The 19,749-nt window shown below is 56.2% G+C and overlaps 1 protein-coding gene across 2 annotated transcripts in view; it reads right to left on the bottom strand.

Annotated features, from left to right (window-relative positions):
- The window catches only part of WNT7A (Wnt family member 7A), a gene marked incomplete at both ends in the record, with an annotated part of 67,328 nt that extends 49,358 nt beyond the window's left edge, over positions 1 to 17,970 (bottom strand). The window contains 2 exons of one of the 2 annotated variants that reach the window (XM_079934543.1): positions 12,017 to 12,243; positions 17,667 to 17,970. In XM_079934543.1, coding sequence (XP_079790669.1) covers positions 12,017 to 12,113 — 97 coding nt within the window. Of the gene's footprint in view, positions 1 to 12,016; positions 12,244 to 16,925; positions 16,997 to 17,666 lie in introns of those variants that run through there. The other variant, XM_079934544.1, reaches the window with a different exon arrangement.
- Between the last annotated feature and the right edge of the window lie 1,779 nt (positions 17,971 to 19,749).

The following is a 19,749-nucleotide window of genomic DNA, read 5'->3' as shown; positions in this document are numbered from 1 at the left end:
CTGCAGACGCGGGACAGGGAGATGACGGGAGCAGGGACCACCTGGGGTGGGGACTTTTGAGCCGGGAGGAGCCAGCCATGAGGCTGTCTGAGGGGAGAAGGGGCTCCCGGCTGATGGGCAGACCCTGCGGTGGCCCTGACCCGGCCTGGGCAGTGGTGGGAGCAGGTAAGCCCACGGGGGTGGGAGGAAGTGAGGCTGTTGGGGCAGAGGCAGGTCCTGCAAGCCCTACCATCCTGCCCCAGCACAGGGCCCTCTGTGCCCGGAACCAGAGAAAAGTCTCCCAGAGCCACAGACATAAGGCCCGTGGGTTCATCCTGGAATAAGAGAGGTTCACAGAGGCCGGGAAACGTGCCCAGGCTCATCAATGACTCAGCAGCGAGACCTGGGGGATTAGGACCAGGGTCTCCTGGCTCCCAGCGTGGAGTCCTGCCCTCACCTCCACCACAGCTTCTTTCACTCTCAATCCACCTGCATCTCCAGGTAACTTTCCACGCAGAAGCTCAGGCAGCCTCAGCTCAGAACTTGGGTAAGATGGAGCCTATTAGTCCCTCCGCCCTGCTCCTTACTCAGGGCGGGGTGACCCTGAGCAAGGATGCTGGCTTCCCGGCCTCAGCTTCCCCACCTGTGAAATGGGATCCACCAGGAGGACACGGCCAAGCTGCCCTGAAGACGAAACGAAACCTCTGTGTACAGAGAGGCCCCGTTCCCCAGAAGGTGCTTAGTAAAGACCGTTGTTATCACGGAGATGAACCCGGGGAGCCCGGCTGACGCCCTCCCCACATTCCAGCTCCATAACGACCCCGGCGGGTACAGAGGAAATAAACTGATGTCCAAGCCTGCCTGAAAGATTCCATTCCACCGCCCTGTGCAGCCACTGCAAATGGTTTGCACCGGAATATTATCTGGGTGTATTTACAGTATCTTACTGGAAACCACAAAGTGCATTGTATTTTTTTCTATTTTGCTATTTAAAGCCAATGGGTCAGAGGGTGAGCAATCTGCAGTGACACCAGCTGAAATATATGATGATTTGGAAAATACACAGACGGAAAAAGGTTGCCTTTGCCAGCCCCATGGCATGACACTCACAGCCCTTCTGGGCTCAGAACGCCACATCTGGCTGTCTTCGAGCAGAGGAACTAGGGGGCCTCTGGATGAAGAGAGAGAAGAACGGGGGCTGCAGGGGGCACGTGTCTGGGCGGGGCCTGGCTGACGTAACAGGCCCACAGAGACGGACTCTGGTCTCCCAGCCCCCGCCCTTCTCTCCCACCTCCGTTCTATCCAAGCGTCTCTTCCCAGCAAGGAAGGCCAGACCGCACTGCTGCCACCCGCCAAGGGTCAACAACCAACGTACAGAAGATTATTCAAATACCTGAGTTTTTTTTAATACTTGTACAGAAGAGTAAATAGGACCATGAGTGTATTAAAATGTAAGTCAAAGTAGCCATGATTGACTGATATCATGTAAACTGTATCTTTCTTTTTCTGATTTAATAAAAAAATTTTTACAAAAGAAATGCTCAGGGCATTCCTTCCTTCCTCCAAGCCGTCCTGCCTCCAAGCCTTTCCACACGCTGCTCCCTCAGTCGGTAAATGCCCTTCCTCTCCCACGGGCTTGGTGAAAGGCCATGTGGCTCAGTGGTTTCAGAGCAGGGCCCTGGGGGGCCAATCAAGCCAGGTTGGCAGCCTGGCTCCACTTCCCGGGGGGAAGGATCGGGGGGAGTTGACTGACCTCTCAAGGCCTCGGTTTCCTCCTTTGTAAAATGGGAATAATAAAGCACCTGCCTCCTAAAGTCATTAGGAAGGTGAAACAAGCCAAGACCACACCTGGAAGGGATCAGTACGCAGCAGCTCTTACTAGGCGTGGCACTGGTTAACTGTCTCCATCAAGACACTGCTCAGGGTCCCCTGTCCGAGGGCCTTCCTGACATCCCCTCCTCGGCTTTTGGCTCAGCACCTTTGCCATCCTTACTCTGTGTTAAATTGAAAGATCAGTCTCTCCCCACAAGGCTGTGAGGACCCGGATTATTCATCTGCGAAGCCTCGACCGTTGAATGAATGAATGACTGTGCATGTAAAGGCGTGGGAGTGTGTGTCAACCATAAGAAAGCTGGCAAGAGAAGGTTCTAACAAAAGACTCATCTCAAAGAATGGTGTCAGGAGAGCTAAAACCCAGGATGAACTGAGGCTTGCAAAAAAAAAAAATGCACGCGAGACAAAAAGTCCTTTGTTAGCTGCGTTCTAAGCAAGAATAGGGAAAGAATAGGTCTTTTGCTCCGGCAAGATGGCGTATTGTTAAGAAATGGCAGAGAGAAAGTGGAGCTGGCCTGCCCCTCACTTCTGTGTCTCTCACCGGAAAGGTCTTCAAATCATCCCTCCAAGCAGTCATCAGCTCACCAGACATGTGCTCCATCCACCCACCCTGCCCGAGACAGACAAAAAGACGGAGCCACTGTGCGAGGCATACGGATTCTCAGACCTGGGATCCTGGGCCCAGCCGGTCACCCGAGGGAGAGGGGCGAGCTGCTGAAGCGACCACTCGGGAGGAGAAGCGGTGAAACGGGACAGGAGCGGAAGCCCAGAAATGCATCCAAGTTCCCCGGTTGGTAGACAGAAGAGGGTGGCCCCTAGGGCCTGAATCCTAGGTCATCTGTGCCCTTCCCTGGAAAAATTCCACAGGGGAGTACCAAACAGGAGGTCGTGAGTATGTGAAAAAGAATGCAGCCGTCCCCAGGAGCACACATCAGGAAATCACCATTTCTTTGTTGATAATAATGCGAGACTCATAGCAAATTTCTATATGTGCTAAGAATTCGATCATCTTCCCACATCCTGTCTCTCCCCAGAGACAAGGGAGAGAGATTCTTCGGACAGCTCCCCTCCCAGGCAAACCCTGTGGGATGGATTTGTCTCCACTACTCTCTCCAGCCTCTTTCTGCCCTCCCTGCCCCCCAGCCTGGAGCCAGTGCCCAGATTACTCTAGAGACCCGGCTCTGGCTGGGTCACACCTGCAAGCCTGCTGCGGCTGCCCATCCCCACCACACCCTTCCTCTCCTGGGCTGTGGCGGCCCATTTTAGGTGACCCTGTAGGCAGCCTTCCACGCTCCAGTCCAGTGCCACCTGTGCCCTCTGCTCTTCTACCAGCCCCGACTCTGCTGTCTGTCCCCAACAGACGGTGAGCGCCCCGAGAGCAGACCCTGTGGCCGATTCATCAGCCACTTACCACGCTGAAGATTCTAGTAAACATCTGTGGGACCAACGAATGAGTGAATGAATGGGTGGACATACTGTGGGTGGCAGGGGGGGTGTCCCATGAGCACTTAACTTACATGAATTCAACCAAATGCACCCGGGGAAAAGTAAATTTAACATACTGTACGTGTGGGAATGTAAGTCGGTGCAGCCTTTATGGAAAAAGAATATGGAGAGTCCTCAAAAAATTAAAAATAGAATTAGCATACAGCAAGTCTACTTCTGGGTATTTAGCCAAAGAAAATGAAAATGCTAACTCAAAAATATATTTGCATCCTCGTGTTCACCACAGCACTATTCACAATAGCCAGGACATGGAAACAACCTGAGCCCATCGACAGATGAATGGAGAAAGAAGATGTGATACACACACACGCACACACGCACACACACGCGCGCATATGTGTATATATATGTATATACACACAATGGAATATTATTCACCCATAGAAAAGAAGGAAATCCTGTCATTTGTGACAACATGGATGGAACTTGAGGGCATTATGCTAAGTGAGATAAGCCAGACACAGAAAGACAATACTGTACGATCTCATGTATATGTGGAATCTTAAAAAAAAAAAAAAATTGAACTAAAAAAATAGCGTATGAATACCTTGGATGGGGTGCATTACTGTATATACGTTATACACACACATGAATGTCTTCCTACTTGTATAGAAAACTACGTATTCTGAATTTTGTGGCTGATTTCAGGGACTTTGCAGAGTGACACTGACTCGTATAGATCTCATCGTCCACGTCCATATCAGATACTGGAACATGCCTCCGCTGTGCCCTTGCGGAAGGAGGTCGGACTTGGTGGTGGGTAAATATACTTTGGGTGGATTCCTGGTTAGTCCAAAAGCCACAGTACGAGCATGGCCAATCTGTGAGGGTCTCCAGAGCAGTGTTTCCTGGCGTGGGTGCCTTGGAAGAGCACCTCCACCAGATGGCCAGTGAGTCTGAGGTCAGAGGAGTGTGGACCTCCAGGGAAGCCTCCTCAAGCTGCTCTCTTGTCTGCAGGACTTTTCAGAGCCTTTAATACACTGGATCTCTCTCTCAAGCAGGGAGTATGGCATGCTGAGTTCCCAAATTTATCATCCAGGGAGCCCTCCTTTTTACCCCAGAGCAGCGGGTGCGGGTGGGGAGGGATAGAAACCAGTCCGCTGAACAGACTGGGGAACAGGTCCTCTTGAGTCACGCCATGGAGGGGGGATCTCCCCTAGGCCTTGACCTACCCAACATTTGATCCCATTTGAAGCCAACGCAAATGTGGGAGGAGAGCTAACAGAACGCTGGCCTCACATGGATCAAAATGCTCACATGCAGGAATGAACGATCAGTCTTGTATTTTGGGTCAGAAATGGAAAGCATTCACTCAACAAAGAGAACAGAGCGCTTCCCATGTGTGCGGTGCACCCAGACCTGGGGCCACAAGACTAACAAGACCCTGGAGGGCTCAGAGCAGCTGGGCCTGTAGGGTAGAGAGGAGCTGGCCTGCCAGGAGGGCGAGCATCTCTCCATGTGTTTCCTGAGCATCTACTGTGTGCCAGGCCATGGGCCAGGTGCTGGGGGTCACAGAGAGAAGACGACTGACAGGCCCGGGCTCCATGGACTTCCCCACAGCCAGGGACCGATGGCAGACACACACAGCCTTGCAAAAGTATGCAAAGTCACTTCTGGAAGTGGTAAGTCTATAAAGACAACAGCACAGCATGACCTACAGGGGAGGCTGTCTCGGCCAGATGGTCAAAGGAGGCCTCCTGGAGAAGGCGGCGTCTGGGTGGGGGCCTACATAATGCTGGGGTATGCAGGTTACCCACCATCGCTCAGCAGTTTCTCCCTGTGGCCCTTCTGCTCTGACCTCTGCTCCAGAAGGAGCTGGGGCGGGGGTCTGCACCAGTACCTGGGGGTGCACCACATCCACTGAGCCCTTCCGGCTGGAGAGACTCAAGAATAACATAGCTGTGATTTATGGAGCACGTCCTGGGTGCCTCGTGGGGTGTAAGTAATCTCAGCTGCCCACACCTGCAAGATGGGTATGTTATCATTGCCGTTTGGTCCTGGTCCACAGCCAGGCAATGGGGAAGCTGGGAAGAGAAGCGGCAGGTAACTGCAGGGCTGAACTATAATTCTGGGCGGCACAAATGAGCAAATAAATAGAGGATGTGCCCTGGAGTAGTAAGTGATGAGGAGAAAAACATGGAAGGTGAGGGGTAGCTGGAGAATGGATGGTCTGCACTACACAGGCGGTCCTGGTGAGGGGCTGCCGTGTGAGCTGAGGGTGGAAGGATGGGAGAGCACCCAGGCAGAGAGACCAGCTGGGCCAAAGGCCCTGAGGTGGGAAGGACGTAGTCACGTGAGAGGGTGGGAGAGGGTGGCAGAGCTGGGGTGGAGAGAGGCTCGGGATGCAGGTCACGGAGGTCAGCAAAGCACCAGGGGACCTGCTGGCATTTTATTCTCAGAGCGAGAGGAAGGGTTTCACACAGGGAGACACCGTGGTCACAGCGACCGTGGGGAGACTCTTCGCTGGGTGCCAGGTGGTTGGGGGGGTACATTAGGGGGCTGATGGAGTTGGGTGACAGCTCTCTGAAGATGGAGATTTGAACAAGGAGATGATGGGGGAGGTGGTGAGAAGTGGACAGACTGGCGGATACACTTTGTAGAATCAAAATGATGAGCTCAGGTTAGAAGTGGGACCAAGAGCTTCTCCCCTTTCTACTCCACATCTCCCTGTCCTGCTGTACCAGGAATAAAATCCGGGGCATCCCCAGGTCCTTGGGTTCCTCTTCGTAGGAGACAGGCACGTGGGCCTCCTGGAAGGGTGAAGGGACATCCCCTTGGGGCCCTAACCCACCAGGCGCTAGGGTCTTACGTCCTGTGAATACTGCTGCCACCTGACAAGGTGGGCTGCGTGACTCGGATGTCAGCGCTCGTGTGGCTGCCTCAAGCCCACCAACAAAACGAGGTTGTCCAACACACGGCGGCCTCAAGAATCTCACGTGTGGCAGAACCACACAAACAAGAACCCCTCCAGCAGCAGGGAACTCGCCGGCCAACTCAGTCTTGCCACAGAACACCCACGTGACTTGGTCAGCCTCCACGTGGCTCTGAGCTGAGATGTAGGTGGACATGCGTCCTTTCAGGGATGGAGAGGACCCATGAGGTGATGGACCCAGAGGAAGGGCTGCCTCTGCTCCTGGCCCTCACCCACCGATCCTCCACGAAAAGATGAAAGACAGGGGTGTGAAGCCCCATGGGACCCACCCTCCCTGGGGTCCTGCCTGATGCAGCCCTCACTCTTCTACCTGTGACACGAGCACACACAACCGGATGGAAAAACAGGCAACGAGCACGAATAGGCAACTCACAGAAGAGTCAACCTGCACGGCCAGTAAACATAGGAAGGGATTTCAACCACACGACTTCTCAGGGAAATGTAAATCAAGAGGACAGTGACGAAGCATTTTACACCCATCCCCCAGGCAAAAATGAAGACGTCTGGGCGATCCCATGTGTGAGCGAGGCCGAAGGTCAACACTGCCGGCTGGGGGAGTGGCACGTGGCACGGTCACTGCAGAAATCAGGCCCATCCTCATACCCTGTGACCAGCAATTCCATTCCTCAGCATACACCCCAGAGAAGCGCACACGTGGGCCCCGGGAGACGCGCACAGGGAGGCCCGCGGTGGCACTGTGACAGCAGGTGCTCAGAGACAACCCAGACGCCCCTCAACCAAGGCATGGGTGCACAGATGGGGGCTATTCACCACAGCTGAAATGAATCAACAACAGCTAAGAAGAACAACACAGATAAGCTTTGTTAATACTGAGGGGAAAGAAGTAAATTCCAAAAGACTGCCTATAGCGTGATGCCTTTTCTCTGTAAAATTAAACACAACTCAAACTAAATAATGTACTTCTGGGGAATATATCAGTAGCATAAATTAGACATCAAGATTCAGGATAGAGAAAGTGTGACTTGGGAGGCGGGAGCAGGAGTTGCCTAAGGGACGTTCACAGGGGTGCAAGCTACCGGTCCTTATTCTAATTGTCATGCTGGTGGTGGATTCAAGGGGGAGTTCATTGTTTTATTTATGAAAATGAAAAACCTGGAGTGGGGTGAACACCTTTTTGGGTCCCCAAGGGCCACACTGAGCCTGGTTAGCAGTTGATAAACTTGTCGTGGGGTCACATAAGCCCTGGCATTTAAGACCCTTGAGAGCTGGCCTGTCACCTCACCTGAGGCTGCAGACCCCCGCTCGCCATCCCCTTAGCAATCACACGTCGTCTTTGTCCTGATGTTCCCTCTGCCTGGGATCCCATTCACTGACCCGTGAAATTCTTCCCACCCTTCAAGACCCAGACCAAGGCCATCTCCATTGGTCCAATCTGCTCTTTCCACCTGGCAATCTCACCTCCGAGCACACACCACAGCCCATATGCTTTTCCCTAAAGTGCAGACCAGGCTGCTCTCAGACTGCTTGTTATGGGCTGAATTGTGTCCCCCCCCGCGGAATTCATATGCCCAGCCCTAACCCTCAGTACCTCAGAATGTGTCTGTATCTGGAGGTATGACCTTTCAAGAGGTGATTAAGTTAAAATGAGGCCATTCAGGTGAGCCCTCTTCCAACCTGACTGGTGTCGGTAGAAGAGGAGATTAGGACACACAGAGACATCAGGGCACGTGCACAGAGGAAAGACCAAATGAAGACACAGGAAGAAGGCGACCCTCTACACACCAAGTGTAGGGGCCTCAGAAGAAGCCAACCCTGCCAGCACCTTGATCTTGGACTTCAGCCCCCAGGACTGTGTGTGGAAGTCGCCCCGCCTGTGGTCGGTCCTCATTCCGGCCGCCCGAGCTGCCTGAAAGCCCCACAAACAGTCCCCCTCCCTGGGAGATGGTGCAGGTGTGGCTCCCAGGCCTGGACAACAACAGCCCTATTGTCAGTGGTCCCTGTGATGGTTTGGGATGGACACACGCCCAGAAGTCAGGCCCCAGATCCAATCAGAGTGAGCTCCAGGGCTCTTGCAGGCGCTGCCACAGAAAGGTCAGGCTCTTTCCTGCAGGACCTGAGCCTGGAGGTTGACCCCCCCCGACAGACACCTTTCTGCCCCACAGGAAGCTGATGCCAGCTCACATCCCAGGGCTCCCCAAGTCGGCACCCCGACCTTCAGTTCCCGAGGATGCACAATTCCCCTTCCCGCCTGAGGCAGCTTGAATTGGGTTTCGGTTTCCAGCATCCCCGAGGGCCTTGCCTGGTCCTGCCCTGGGGCCCTCTCCTCAGATCTAAGCAGTAAAATCCAGAACACTCAGGAGGGGAGACAGAAACATAGGCAGAGTGGGGACCGGACTGGGCGTGAGGAGGTGGAGAACGGTGAGCCTTTGGGTCTCAGCATGGGATGCAGAACCCGTGAAGGGCTGCTGCCCCCCACCAATGTCAATCTCCTCCTTCCTGCTCCGTCACAGACCCTTAGCTTATCTCACAGCCGCTCAGAATTAAAAGAAAAAAAAAGACTACATTTCCCAGCTTCCCTTGCAGCTAGGTGTGTCATGTGACTAGGTCCTGGCCAATGGGAAGTAGGCAGAAGTGTGGGGTGGAGCTTCTGGGAAGTCTCTGCAAAGGCCAGTGATGTGTTCTGTGTCCAGAGTGTGGACTTGATGGCCAGAGTGCCCAAAGACTACAATCCTGATCCCTCACCCCTACAAGGCAGCCCCAGCTGGCTGGTCATCCCAGAAAGAGGCAATCCCATGAGGGCAGAGCAGTGTTGAAGAGCCTGGAAAGCGTAAATCTGAGCTTTGCTTCTTGCTGTCCTGGAGCAGGTCGCCTGTTTACACACGCAGAAGCCAAGGCTCGGAGGGGAAGTGACTCCTCAGACTCGCAGGGGTCTCCTCTTGACCTCCCCTTCCTCTGTTCCCACTGCCACCACCTGAGAAAGCCAGACCAGGGTAACTCCTTCCTAACCAGCCTCCAGATTGTCAGTCTCGCTCTATCCTGGCAGCTCACGGCCAAAACGGGTCTCCACTGCTACCACTTTGCCACCCCCTGCCTGGAAGACTGGACCAGACTCCTCACTCCCACACTTGCCCCTCCACTCACCAGAGGAAAATCCAAACCCTGGACTTGGCCTGACAGGTGCCACAATGTCTGCCTACTGGCTCCTTCTCTGACCTCCGAGTCTCTGTACTCCAGCCACGCCAGCCTCCGTGCTGTTTGTCAAACCACCAAGCACATTCCTGCCTCAGGGCCTTTGCACCTGCCGTCCCCTTTGCCTTCCCCCAGACACCTCCCTCACAAATCCAGAGGCCTTCCCTGACCACAGAGGCTGAAAGGGCAGCCTCCAGCCACAGAGAAATTTTTGGTGAACGCATGAGTGAGTGAATGAATGAATTCCGTACCCACTCTTTAATGACTCTTCCAGAATTCCCATTGGACTGAATCACATAATGTTGTTATTTTTGTGGGCCTGAAACCACTGACTTGTGGCAATTTCATATAGTGCAACCTTACTTTGGCAGTCATGCCCCTGCTCAAAGTTCCCCGTTATCTCCTACCACCTAGAAATAGAAACTGCGAGCCGTGACCCCACACACCTCCAGGCTCTGGCTCCCACTCCCCTCCAGGTCCCGCAGGCCTGCTGTCCAGCATCGCAATCCCAGGGGTTTTCTTGGTGCCTCTGTTTGCTTAAATCCCCTGAGGCCATCCTACCCAAGTCCTCCTCTCAAAGAATGCTCCTTGCCCCAGGCCTCTGCTCCTGCTCAGTGTATACTGGTATTATAAACTGGTGGGGGCTTCCCTGTGGGCGCAGTGGTTAAGAATCTGCCTGCCAATGCAGGGGACACGGGTTCGAGCCCTGGTCTGGGAAGATCCCACATGCCGTGGAGCAGCTAAGCCCGAGTGCCACAACTACTGAGCCTGCACTCTAGAGCCTGCGAGCCACAACTACTGAGCCCACGAGCCACAACTACTGAAGCCCACGTGCCTAGAGCCCATGCTCTGCAACAAGAGAAGCCACGACGAGAAGCCCATGCACTGAAACGACAAGTAGCCCCCACTCGCCGCAACTAGAAAAAGACCACGCACAGCAACAAAGACCCAATGCAGCCAAAAATAAATTAATTAATTAAAATTTTAAAAAATTTTTAATAAATAAATAAATAAACTGGTGGTGCATACTGGCGGTATTCCCCCGCCTCAGCCTGCAACGGATCCCTCAATCCTACAACTCTGGGCAGCTGGGGGCTTCTGGACAGCAGGGACTCCTTCATCCCAGGACTCCCTGCACTGGAGCCCTCCTGTTGCACCCTGGCAGGCATTATCACAATGCCACCAACAGGCTAGCTACTCCAGGACTGCGAGTGACACTGGGATCAGCCCAGTCCTAGGAGACCCTGCCACTCACTTTTTGCTGACCTTGGGCAAGTCCCCCTGATCCTCAGTTTCCCCATATGTAACATCTCATATGTCAACAAAGACACCGCTCAAAATAACGCCAGAGCCCAGGCCTGGGTCCCAGAAACAGGGGGCATGGGTGTGAGCAGGAGAAGGCAGGAAAACCATAGCAACCACAAGGGAAGGTGCACAGGATGGTGGGAGATGATACCAGGCAGAAGGAATGCGTGGAGCCGAGGCCCCCAGGCAGGACCCAAACAGTGCCGTGTGCTCGGGAAACAGCATGAGGCTGGGTGGGCAAGGGGGACAGGAAGATGGGAGCGGATGAGGACAGAGGGCAGCGGCGGACCAGTGAGAAGTTGGGATTTCATTCTGAGGCCAAGGGGAGCCTCCCAAGGAGGTTAAGCAGGGAAATGACAGGATCTGATTTCCACTTACAAAGGACAACCCTGCCCGCAGGAGGGTCTGCAGGATGGCCGGAGGCTGGGAGGTGCCACCTGTGTGACCCGAGGGGGAGCGAGGGAGGGCGTGGAGCAGTGGCCAGACTTGGGGTGGATCTTTTCAACATGAACTGGATTTGCTGATGTCGGGGCTGAAGGAGACAGAGAACCCAGGGTGCCCTGTGAGCAGTCGAGCAGGCTGGGTGAACCACTGCAGCCGAGGGACCTGAGGCTGACCCGACTTTCAGGGAAGTTCACTGCTCGATTCAGCAGTGAGGCTGCAGGCTTTCCGGCCCCCCAGTCCAGACGCATACAAGCGAGAAGACATACAACATGGCCTTCCCCACATCGACCGGGGCCTCCTGGCAACCAACATTGTTCCCGTGCCCTTTCCACCAGGCTTTTACACATTCCCATAAAACAGGGGTTGGAAATTCAAATGCCCACAGTGGCCAGGCAAGGCAATGCAGAAGGGTGGGGACTGTGGCAGTGAATGGGCTGCCCAGGTTCCACCTAAAGGGCGCTGTGTTCTCAGCTGCAGCCCATTAGTAACTAAGTGGACACAGGTGTAAGCTATCCGTAGATCTGCCAATTTTTCAAAAGAAGCCAGAAGTCCATATTTTTAGGCGAAACAGATAGTTTCTAAATTTGGGCTTCAATTTAAAAAACAGTATCAGTGCTGTATCAGCCAGTTAGCATTTAGGCCACTGGCTGCTGGTGTGCAACTCTACTGGGAACGGCTGGCGGTGGATTCCAATCGGAGAGCTGACCCTCCTCAGCAGACCTAAATTCAAGTTGTGGCACCTGCAGGATCCCTTAGCTAGGGCGTTCCGGCCTGCAGCAGAGAAGGGGGTCCCAGAGCACTCCCGAGGCAATTTGGTCTCCCCACAGTTTATAAGACCCCGCTTGGGGTGTCTGGGTGAGCACATACCCACTTTGAGCTCCTTTCCGAAGACGGTGCGCTCCCCCAGCGCCGAGCAGTTCCAGCGGCCATTGCGGAACTGAAACTGACACTCGTCCAGGCCCATTTGCGAGCCTTCTCCTATGACGATGATGGCGTCGGGCCGGCTCTGGCAGATCGCCCGCTGTCTGGGAGCCAGGCCTGGGATCTTGTTACAGATGATGCTCGCGCCCAGAGCTACCACCGAGGAGAAGCCACTGGAGCAGGGGACACAGAGAGATGGAGCGTTAGGCCAGCAAGGTGGGGGGCACACCTACAGGCCCTCCCTAGGCGTCCAGCCCTGCCCTCCCCCTGCTACTGCTCCCAGCACGGGTCTCTCAACTTTTTTGATACTGCACCCCCAACCCAGGCTCACTCATTTATAATTCCCATCGGTACTTGTACCACGTGTATATTCAATATTAGTGAGGCTTAATTTCTCTCTTAGACACAAAGAAAGATGATGCGTGTCACAAACATACTGTCAAATGAACTAAGCCAGTTGCCTTTGCATCTATGGGAGAATTCAATCGAGATGAAGTTTAAAATCATGCAAAATGGAACTGCACTGTTTAGGGGTCATCTGTGTGCGGTAAAACTGCAAAGGTAACCACCAAGTTTCACGTAGCGTTTGCCTCTGAAAGGGGGATGGGTGCACAGATGTTGATTAAAGAACAAAAACTGTTCAGACATGTTATATATGGACAACATAATGTATGTATGTATATGTTTTATTTTTTAAAAGTCTTTAAAAAGCAACTGTGAATAAAAGTTGTAGTATTTCCTTCCTGCACGCCAATGGAATATGTGTATCCCACTCCAGGTATAACTGGCCTAGAGGACGCTTATGACTATCGCAGCAAGGTTCCTGTCTTCCCAACTCATTCACAGGTACGTACTAGGCACCTATCAGGGCACCAGGCTCCCAGGCACCATGCTGGGAGGCAGGCAAGGCCCTAACTTCGAGGGGCTATGGAGGGAGACCATGCAAATGTCTCAAATGAACACAACACAACATTCAGTGACATGCACTACAAAGAAAATAAATGAAGATACTGTGATAACAAGTAGTGGTGGGTCTGAGAGGGAAGGGAGAGGGGCTGCTTTAGCATGAGTGGTCAAGGAGGGCCTCCCTGAGGAGGTAACAGTGCAGCAGAGACCTGAATGGTCAGGAACCAGCCATGGGAAGGTCTGGGGAAGAGTATTCTGGGCAGAGGGAACAGAAGATGCAAAGTCCTGGGAAGGGAACAAGCTTGGGATCGCCAAGGAACAGAAAGAACCCACAGAACCCAATGCAGAACCAGGGCTCGGGGCGGGGGGGGTCTGGGGAGAGGAGACGGCTCAGGGCTGATCTATCTCGGGACATCAAGAAACACTGAAGGGCTGGAAGCAGGTTACTGACAGGATCCCATGCCTCCAGCCCCAGCGGGGAGAGGACTGCAGGGCTCCAGAAGAGCAGGGAGAGTGGGCAGGCCAGAGGCGGCATGGCCTGCGTGGCCGCAGATGGAGGCGACCCAGCTCGCTGATGGATGAGGTGGATCCGATGGGAGGGCTGGGGAAGGGTACAAGGGAAAGAGAGGCGTCAGTGTGGCTCGTGGGTATCTGGCCTGAGGGTGGGCCCATTTCCTAATATCAAGATAACCCCAAAGAGGCTCCAGTGGTAGCCCTGACAATGCAGCTAGCCCTCCCTTTACACAAAGATGGCCCACTTGTCTGGAGCTTCCTTTTGTATAATCCTTCAAAGGTCATCAAGCACCCTTTGAAAGAGAAGACCTCACTCTGGTTATAATAATGAGCTCCCATTTACATGGGCCATGGTCAGCCGCTGGGCTAAGCGCCTCGTCTTTCCAGTCCAGGCTCAGCTGTGGGAAGTTGTTCTGGAATTGGGATTTCTCAAGGCGAGGGTCCCCTGACCAGCACCACAAGAGCTGAGGTGACCCCACTCCTCTCGAAGCACATAACTGCCGCTCCTGCCACACACCAGCCCTCTTCCTGCCTCGGGCAGGTCCCTCTCCCTGGAAGCTCTCTCACCCCCTGACCTTCACACGGTTGGCTTCTTGCCATCATCCAAGTGACCTCAAGGGTCCCCTCCCTGACCATCCCACCTAAGGGAACCTGCCTCTGCACCCCATCCCTCCTAACTTTCCATCACAGTCTCTGTTTTGTTTACTTAGTACTCTTGATTACTCATGGTCTTCTGAAATGTTTTAATGTATGTGTTTGTTTTTAACCTGTGTGCTTGCTTTTTTATCACCTGTCTTTCTCATTAGACCAGCAGCTCCTCGAGGACAGGGAGGCTGTCTGCTGGGCTTGCTAAATGGATTGTGGAGCTTCAAAAATGTCACTGCCTATTACACAGCAGGTGCCCCTGGTTATGCCTTGAATGCATCCGGGACCTTCTGCAGCACCCCTATTATATGCAAATGCAGTATGGCAGGTGCTACCACTAACTCTAGACCAGTCGGCCTTTCTAAACAGCCCTATAGGGCAGGAATCACCATCTCCATTTCACATATCCACTTTGCAGCTGAGAACGGAGGCTCACCGAGGTTGAGGCCTGGAGGCTAGCAGGTGATGGATCTAAAACAGGACCCTAGCAAGAGCTCTCGGTCATTCGTCTCAGCCACTCAAAGAGAGTCTAACACAGAGCTAGGATATTTTAAATGTTTCAGGAGGACGCAGCACAGAAAGAGGAGGTCAAGTGGAGATGTTCTGGCCACAAGTCAGGAGGAACCTGTCGACACCTAGTTGACCACCAGGAAATCCCTACACCGGCAGAGAGTGAAACTATATATTGGTGCACAGGCACCATAGCCTCGCAGCTAAGAGCTCAGGTCTAGGGCGCCATCTAAGCTTCCTTCACCTAGTAGCTGTGTGACCTTGGGCAAGTTACATCCCCTCTCCGTACTTCAGTTTTCCCATTGCTAAAATGAGGATATTAACTGGACCTCACCTCATAGGGCTGCTGAAAAATTAAATGTGTCAAAACATGGGAAGTGCTCTGAACGTGTCAGGCACACAGTGAGTACTCAATAAATGAGCTGCTGTGGTAGTTATTATTATTGCATCTGATTGTTAGAAAAAGGCTCGTGCTTGAGTCACTTGAACTATCCAAGTAAAATAAGAATACCACAGGTGCCCTGCCATCCATCCGCGGAACCGAAAGGCCTCCCATGCCCATTTTACAGATGGATAACCCGAGGTACAGAGAGCAGCAGCAGGGCCTGGCCCCAAACCACCCTGCAACTCCTCCCGACCTGGCCCTCTCCCCACCCCAAAGGGCGGCAGCGGGGCGGAAGGCCGGCGCCCTCCCTCCGGGCAGCTGGGCCCCTGCGGGGACTATGAGGTCTCGGCGCCGCCGGCGGGAGGTCGGGCGGGCGGGGCGGCCAGGGGAGTTATTTTCTGTTGTTTTCCCTTTCTCTCTCCCCTCCCGAGTCCCTCCGCCCCGTTTCTAATTAAAAAGGAGATAAAGCCGCACGCGGCCAGCGCCAATCAGCCCCACCGGCTTCCTGGATGCTGGATGCGCGCGGGACGGCGGGGCGCGGGCCAAGATGAAGATTAAAGCAGGGGAAAAAAAAGAAAGCCACCCAGATGCGGGCGAATCAATAACACTTAAAACACACCGGCAGGCAGGCAGCGCGCGAGCCTCGCAGCCGCCTCTCGGCCCGCGGTCAGGGCTGGCAGCCGCTTGGTCCGCTCTGTGCGCACCTGCTGGCCGCCACGGCCGGTCAACTTGAGAAATCCCCACGCCAGAGCCGCGGGGTGGTGAAACGGGGGAGTGGTAGTGACAAAACACAAAGGAGGCACCACACACACACACCATCGCCGCAGCCCCTGCAGTCCGACCTCTCCCCGAGCGGAGCTGGGGGAGCAGGTTGCGTGAAACCTGCCAAGGTGGCCCTTGAGCGTTAGAACCTCTACCCATCCCTAAAGCCCCCGCCCCCACCTCCTGTGCTTCACGCGCATTATCCCCGAAGTACAAAGGGTGACTGGCCGCGCAAATGCAGCTCCAAGACGCGTCCCGAGCCGCCCCCTCCCACCTTCCAGCCAGCGCGCCGCCCCGGCCCCACCTCCTAGAAAGGCTGGCGTGAGGCAGGGAGGGCTGCTCCGCGAGCGAGCCGGCCGCCTTGGGTGCCCAGTTTTAGGGGGCGGGGTGTCCCGCCTCTCTCTGGCGCTGGCTCTGCGAGCTTGTCTCCCTGGGTGTCTCGGGCCATCTCTAGTTCTACCTTTGTGTGCGTCTGTTAGGGTGGTTGGCGCTGTCCCCTTCGCCTGGGATGGGGCTCCGGGAGTCTGAGGGTCCTTGGAAACCGGGTGGTGCCAAGGCTCTGAGGAGCGGTTTGTGTTTTTGCCAGCGAACGTCCCTCCCTCCGGGTACCTGTTCCCTATTCACGGACCGGCCCCGCCTGCCGCCCGGGGACTGCCCTGTACTAGGAGCGGCTGTGCCCTCGCCTCTGTGTACAGAGCTCCTTTCGGGCTCTGGGGGCTGAGCTCCCTGCGAGCGGCTGTGGTCCTGGCTGGGTGTTCCCGCTGGACCTGCTGTTCCCATGCCCTGGTCTGAAGGGTCCTTGGGAGACGCTGACCTTTGCAGCGGCTAACACTCTTCAGAGTCCCCCAAGCTGGAGCGTCCCTACTGGCTGTCCTTGGGTTGGGGGTCTTCCAGCCTCAGGCGTTCTCAGGACGGCTGGTCCCCCTGCCCGTGTCTCTGGAGCTGTGCGCGCCCCTGGGGCTCCCGCCCGAGGGGGGCCTTTGTGCGCCCACCGCTCCCGCACCGCGCCCACCCGGCGTCTCTGAGGAGCCAAGGAAGTTGGCGGCCGGCGGCGGCTCGCGGGCGGCGCAACCCCTCCCCAAGCCACGCCAACTTTGCCGGGACGCGCGTGCAGGAGGTGCGAGCGGCCCTTACCCGATCCGGAGGTAGACCATGCCCAGGCTGAGAAAGAGGTGGCCCAGGCAGCGCCGCGCTTTCCGGTTCATAGTCCCCGCTGGCCGCCGGGGCCGCGGGCCGGGCTGTGCTGATCCCGCGGGCCGGCCCTGGCGGGGCAATCAACATAGCCCGCCCGGGAGGCGCGGGCCGAGGCTTCCCGGGGCCGTCTGTCGTGCGCCCGTCCGCGCGCTCGGCGCCTGAGCCTCGCCGGGAGCGCGGGAGCCACGGAGCGGGAGGAGCGAGGGAGGAGCGAGCGCGGCACGGGGCGACGCCGGGCTGCGCGCGAGCGGCCGGTGCAAGTGTGCGAGGCGCGGAGAGTGCGGGGGCGCTGCAGCCGCCCGCCCCCGCCCCTCCCTCCCTCCCTCCCTCCTTTCTCCCGTCCCTCCCCCGCCCCTCCCCCACCCGCCTCCCCGGAGCGCCCGCCCCGCGCCCCCGCGCCCGCGGGACAGGGCCGCCTGCTCCAAGCGCGCTCGCGCTTGCCCCACGCGCTCCCGCGGCGCCCCCTCCCGGCTCCGGGGCGCCGAGCTGGGTCCGGGGCAGTGGGAGTCCGGAGGGGCTCCACCCGACGCTAACTCGTAAATTGCGGGGCGAGCGGACGCGCAGGGACTGCCCTCGGGTTGGCGGGAATCGGGGCTCAGCCGAGAACCCTCTCGCCCTGGCCTGCCTCCCCGTCCCCGCGGCCCGGCCGAGCGCTCGGAGCTGTGGGGTGTTAGGGCGCACCCAGGTTCCTCCCTCCCCTTGGCTTCCAGCCCAGCTTCAGGGGAGGGCTCCCCCTTACGCAGGGCTACTGGCGGAGCGGGGAAGACTGGCTCAGAGCATTCCTCCCCGCCCCCGTCTATTCGAGGCGGGGAGGCAGGTGGGTGCCCAGGTGAGACAGCCTCCTCTGGAGTCCCGCTCCTAGAGGAAAGTCGGAGTCGGGCTGAGGCCTGGATGCCCCGCACGCAACCCAGACGTGGGGCGCCCGAGTAGCCGTAAGGCTTCGGTCGCAGCCGGCTGCTCAGCGCGCTCTCGCGGCGACACCTGGCGGGCGCGACGGGCGGTGCAGCTCCGCCTCGCTCCCGGGGACAGCGTCCAGGCTGACCAGAGGTCTTGATCCTTTCCTGTGACAGACACCTTAGTCCAGTGAGCTAGGGGGCGGTTGGACTCAAGTTTCAGCTGAAGAAATCGAGGCTCAGGGGCGCAAAGGTGTTTTCCCACAGTCACCAGCTGGTGAATGGCAGCGCCAGATTGGAAACAAGGCGTGCCTGACTCTAGTTAACAGCCCCCTCCCCAGGGCTATTACTTCTGGATTGCTTTTCTAAATTACACACACGTGGGGACTTCCCTGACGGTCCAGTGATTAAGACTCCGCGCTTCCACTGCTGGAGGCTCGGGTTCGACCCCTGGTTGCGGGAACTAAAATCCCACAGTCTGGGGAACTAAGATCCTACAACCGCATGGCACAGCCGGAAAAAAAAAAAATCATACACGTTCCCTGAAAACCACTATTCTTGCCTTCATTCCCATTCCACAGATCTCTGTGCCAGGCACCAGGGTGGGCACCGTGGATACTGTGAGGAACAAAGACAACGTCCTGCTCTCGGAGCTGGTGGAAGAGGCAGACCAGAAGTAAACAAATGTATCATTTGAGACATCACAGGGGCAACTGCAGACAATAAAGCAGAGTGATGGGAGAGGCACTACTGGGCTGGAGGGTTGGTTTTAGATGTGAGGAGGTGGCCTAAAGGACACGGGAGCCAAGGGCCCGGCAGCGCACGAAGGAGGCAGTGCAAAGGCTCAGAGGTGGGCGGGGCCCCAGGAGGGCCAGGGGCTGCTCCAGAAAGAGAAGGATGGGCAGCGGGCCCCAGGGAGGAGATGGGGGCATGCGGATCCCACAGAGTTGTGTGGGCACGTGCGGAGCTCAGCTTTCAGCACAGAGTTTGGCGGGAAGACGTTGGAGGGATCAAAGAAAGGGGGACTCATGTGACTTGTGTGTTGAAAGGTTGCCCTGTGGAGAGTCCACGGGGGCATGGAGAGGGCTGGGCAAAGTGGGACACAGCAGAGAGGAGGCCACCCTGTGATGCAGGTTCCAGACATGGGTGGCTTCACTTTGTGTGGCCTCTCAGTGAGAGGCGGGTCCTCCGTGTCTCCCTGCTCGAGTCTGGGGGGGCCGGTGAGGGCTTGGTAAGGTGACCGGTAAGATGACAGAGTGACACCACAACGCGCCTTCTGTCTTGTTGCCTGGAACACTGCTGTGCAGCCCTGAGCCACCAGGGGAAGAATCTGCAGGCTGCCATGTTGGGAGGAAGCCCAGGCACATGCAGAGGCCCTGGGGGGCGTTCCAGTCCACCGTCCCCGTTGAGGTTCGCCTTGGAATTACCCCAGCCCAGGCGCCAGACGTGTGGGTGAAGGAGCCTCTAGAAGAGCCCGGCCACCAGCCATCGTGTCTTCCCATCTTCTCGGCCGAGGCACTGTGGACAGTGGCTTCTGTGGTCATCCCAGTGTGCCCTGACCAAGCTCCAAGCCCCATAACCTGCGAGCATAATGCAATGGTTATTTTATGCCACTGTGTCTTGGGGTCCCTTGTTGCATAGCAATTGTAACTGGAACAACTAGGGTGGACATGGGGTGCAGACAGGAGGGAGGAGGCTGGCACATGAGCAGCTCTGATGGGACTTGGAAGGAGTCAGTGGGGAGGGGCAGAGGGAGAGAGAGAGAAGCGAGGAAGCCGCAATGTCCCCCATGCTGGCTGGGGTGCCTGCGTGGAGAGAGGTGGCAGTGAGTGACTGGGGCGGGGACGGAGCCACCCAGGATTTGGAGCAAA

This window comes from Stenella coeruleoalba (genome assembly GCF_951394435.1).
Source record: "Stenella coeruleoalba genome assembly, chromosome: 10".
NCBI lineage: Eukaryota > Metazoa > Chordata > Mammalia > Artiodactyla > Delphinidae > Stenella > Stenella coeruleoalba.
Note: the sequence above shows the minus strand (reverse complement) of the source record. Positions and strands in the feature narration are given on the sequence as shown.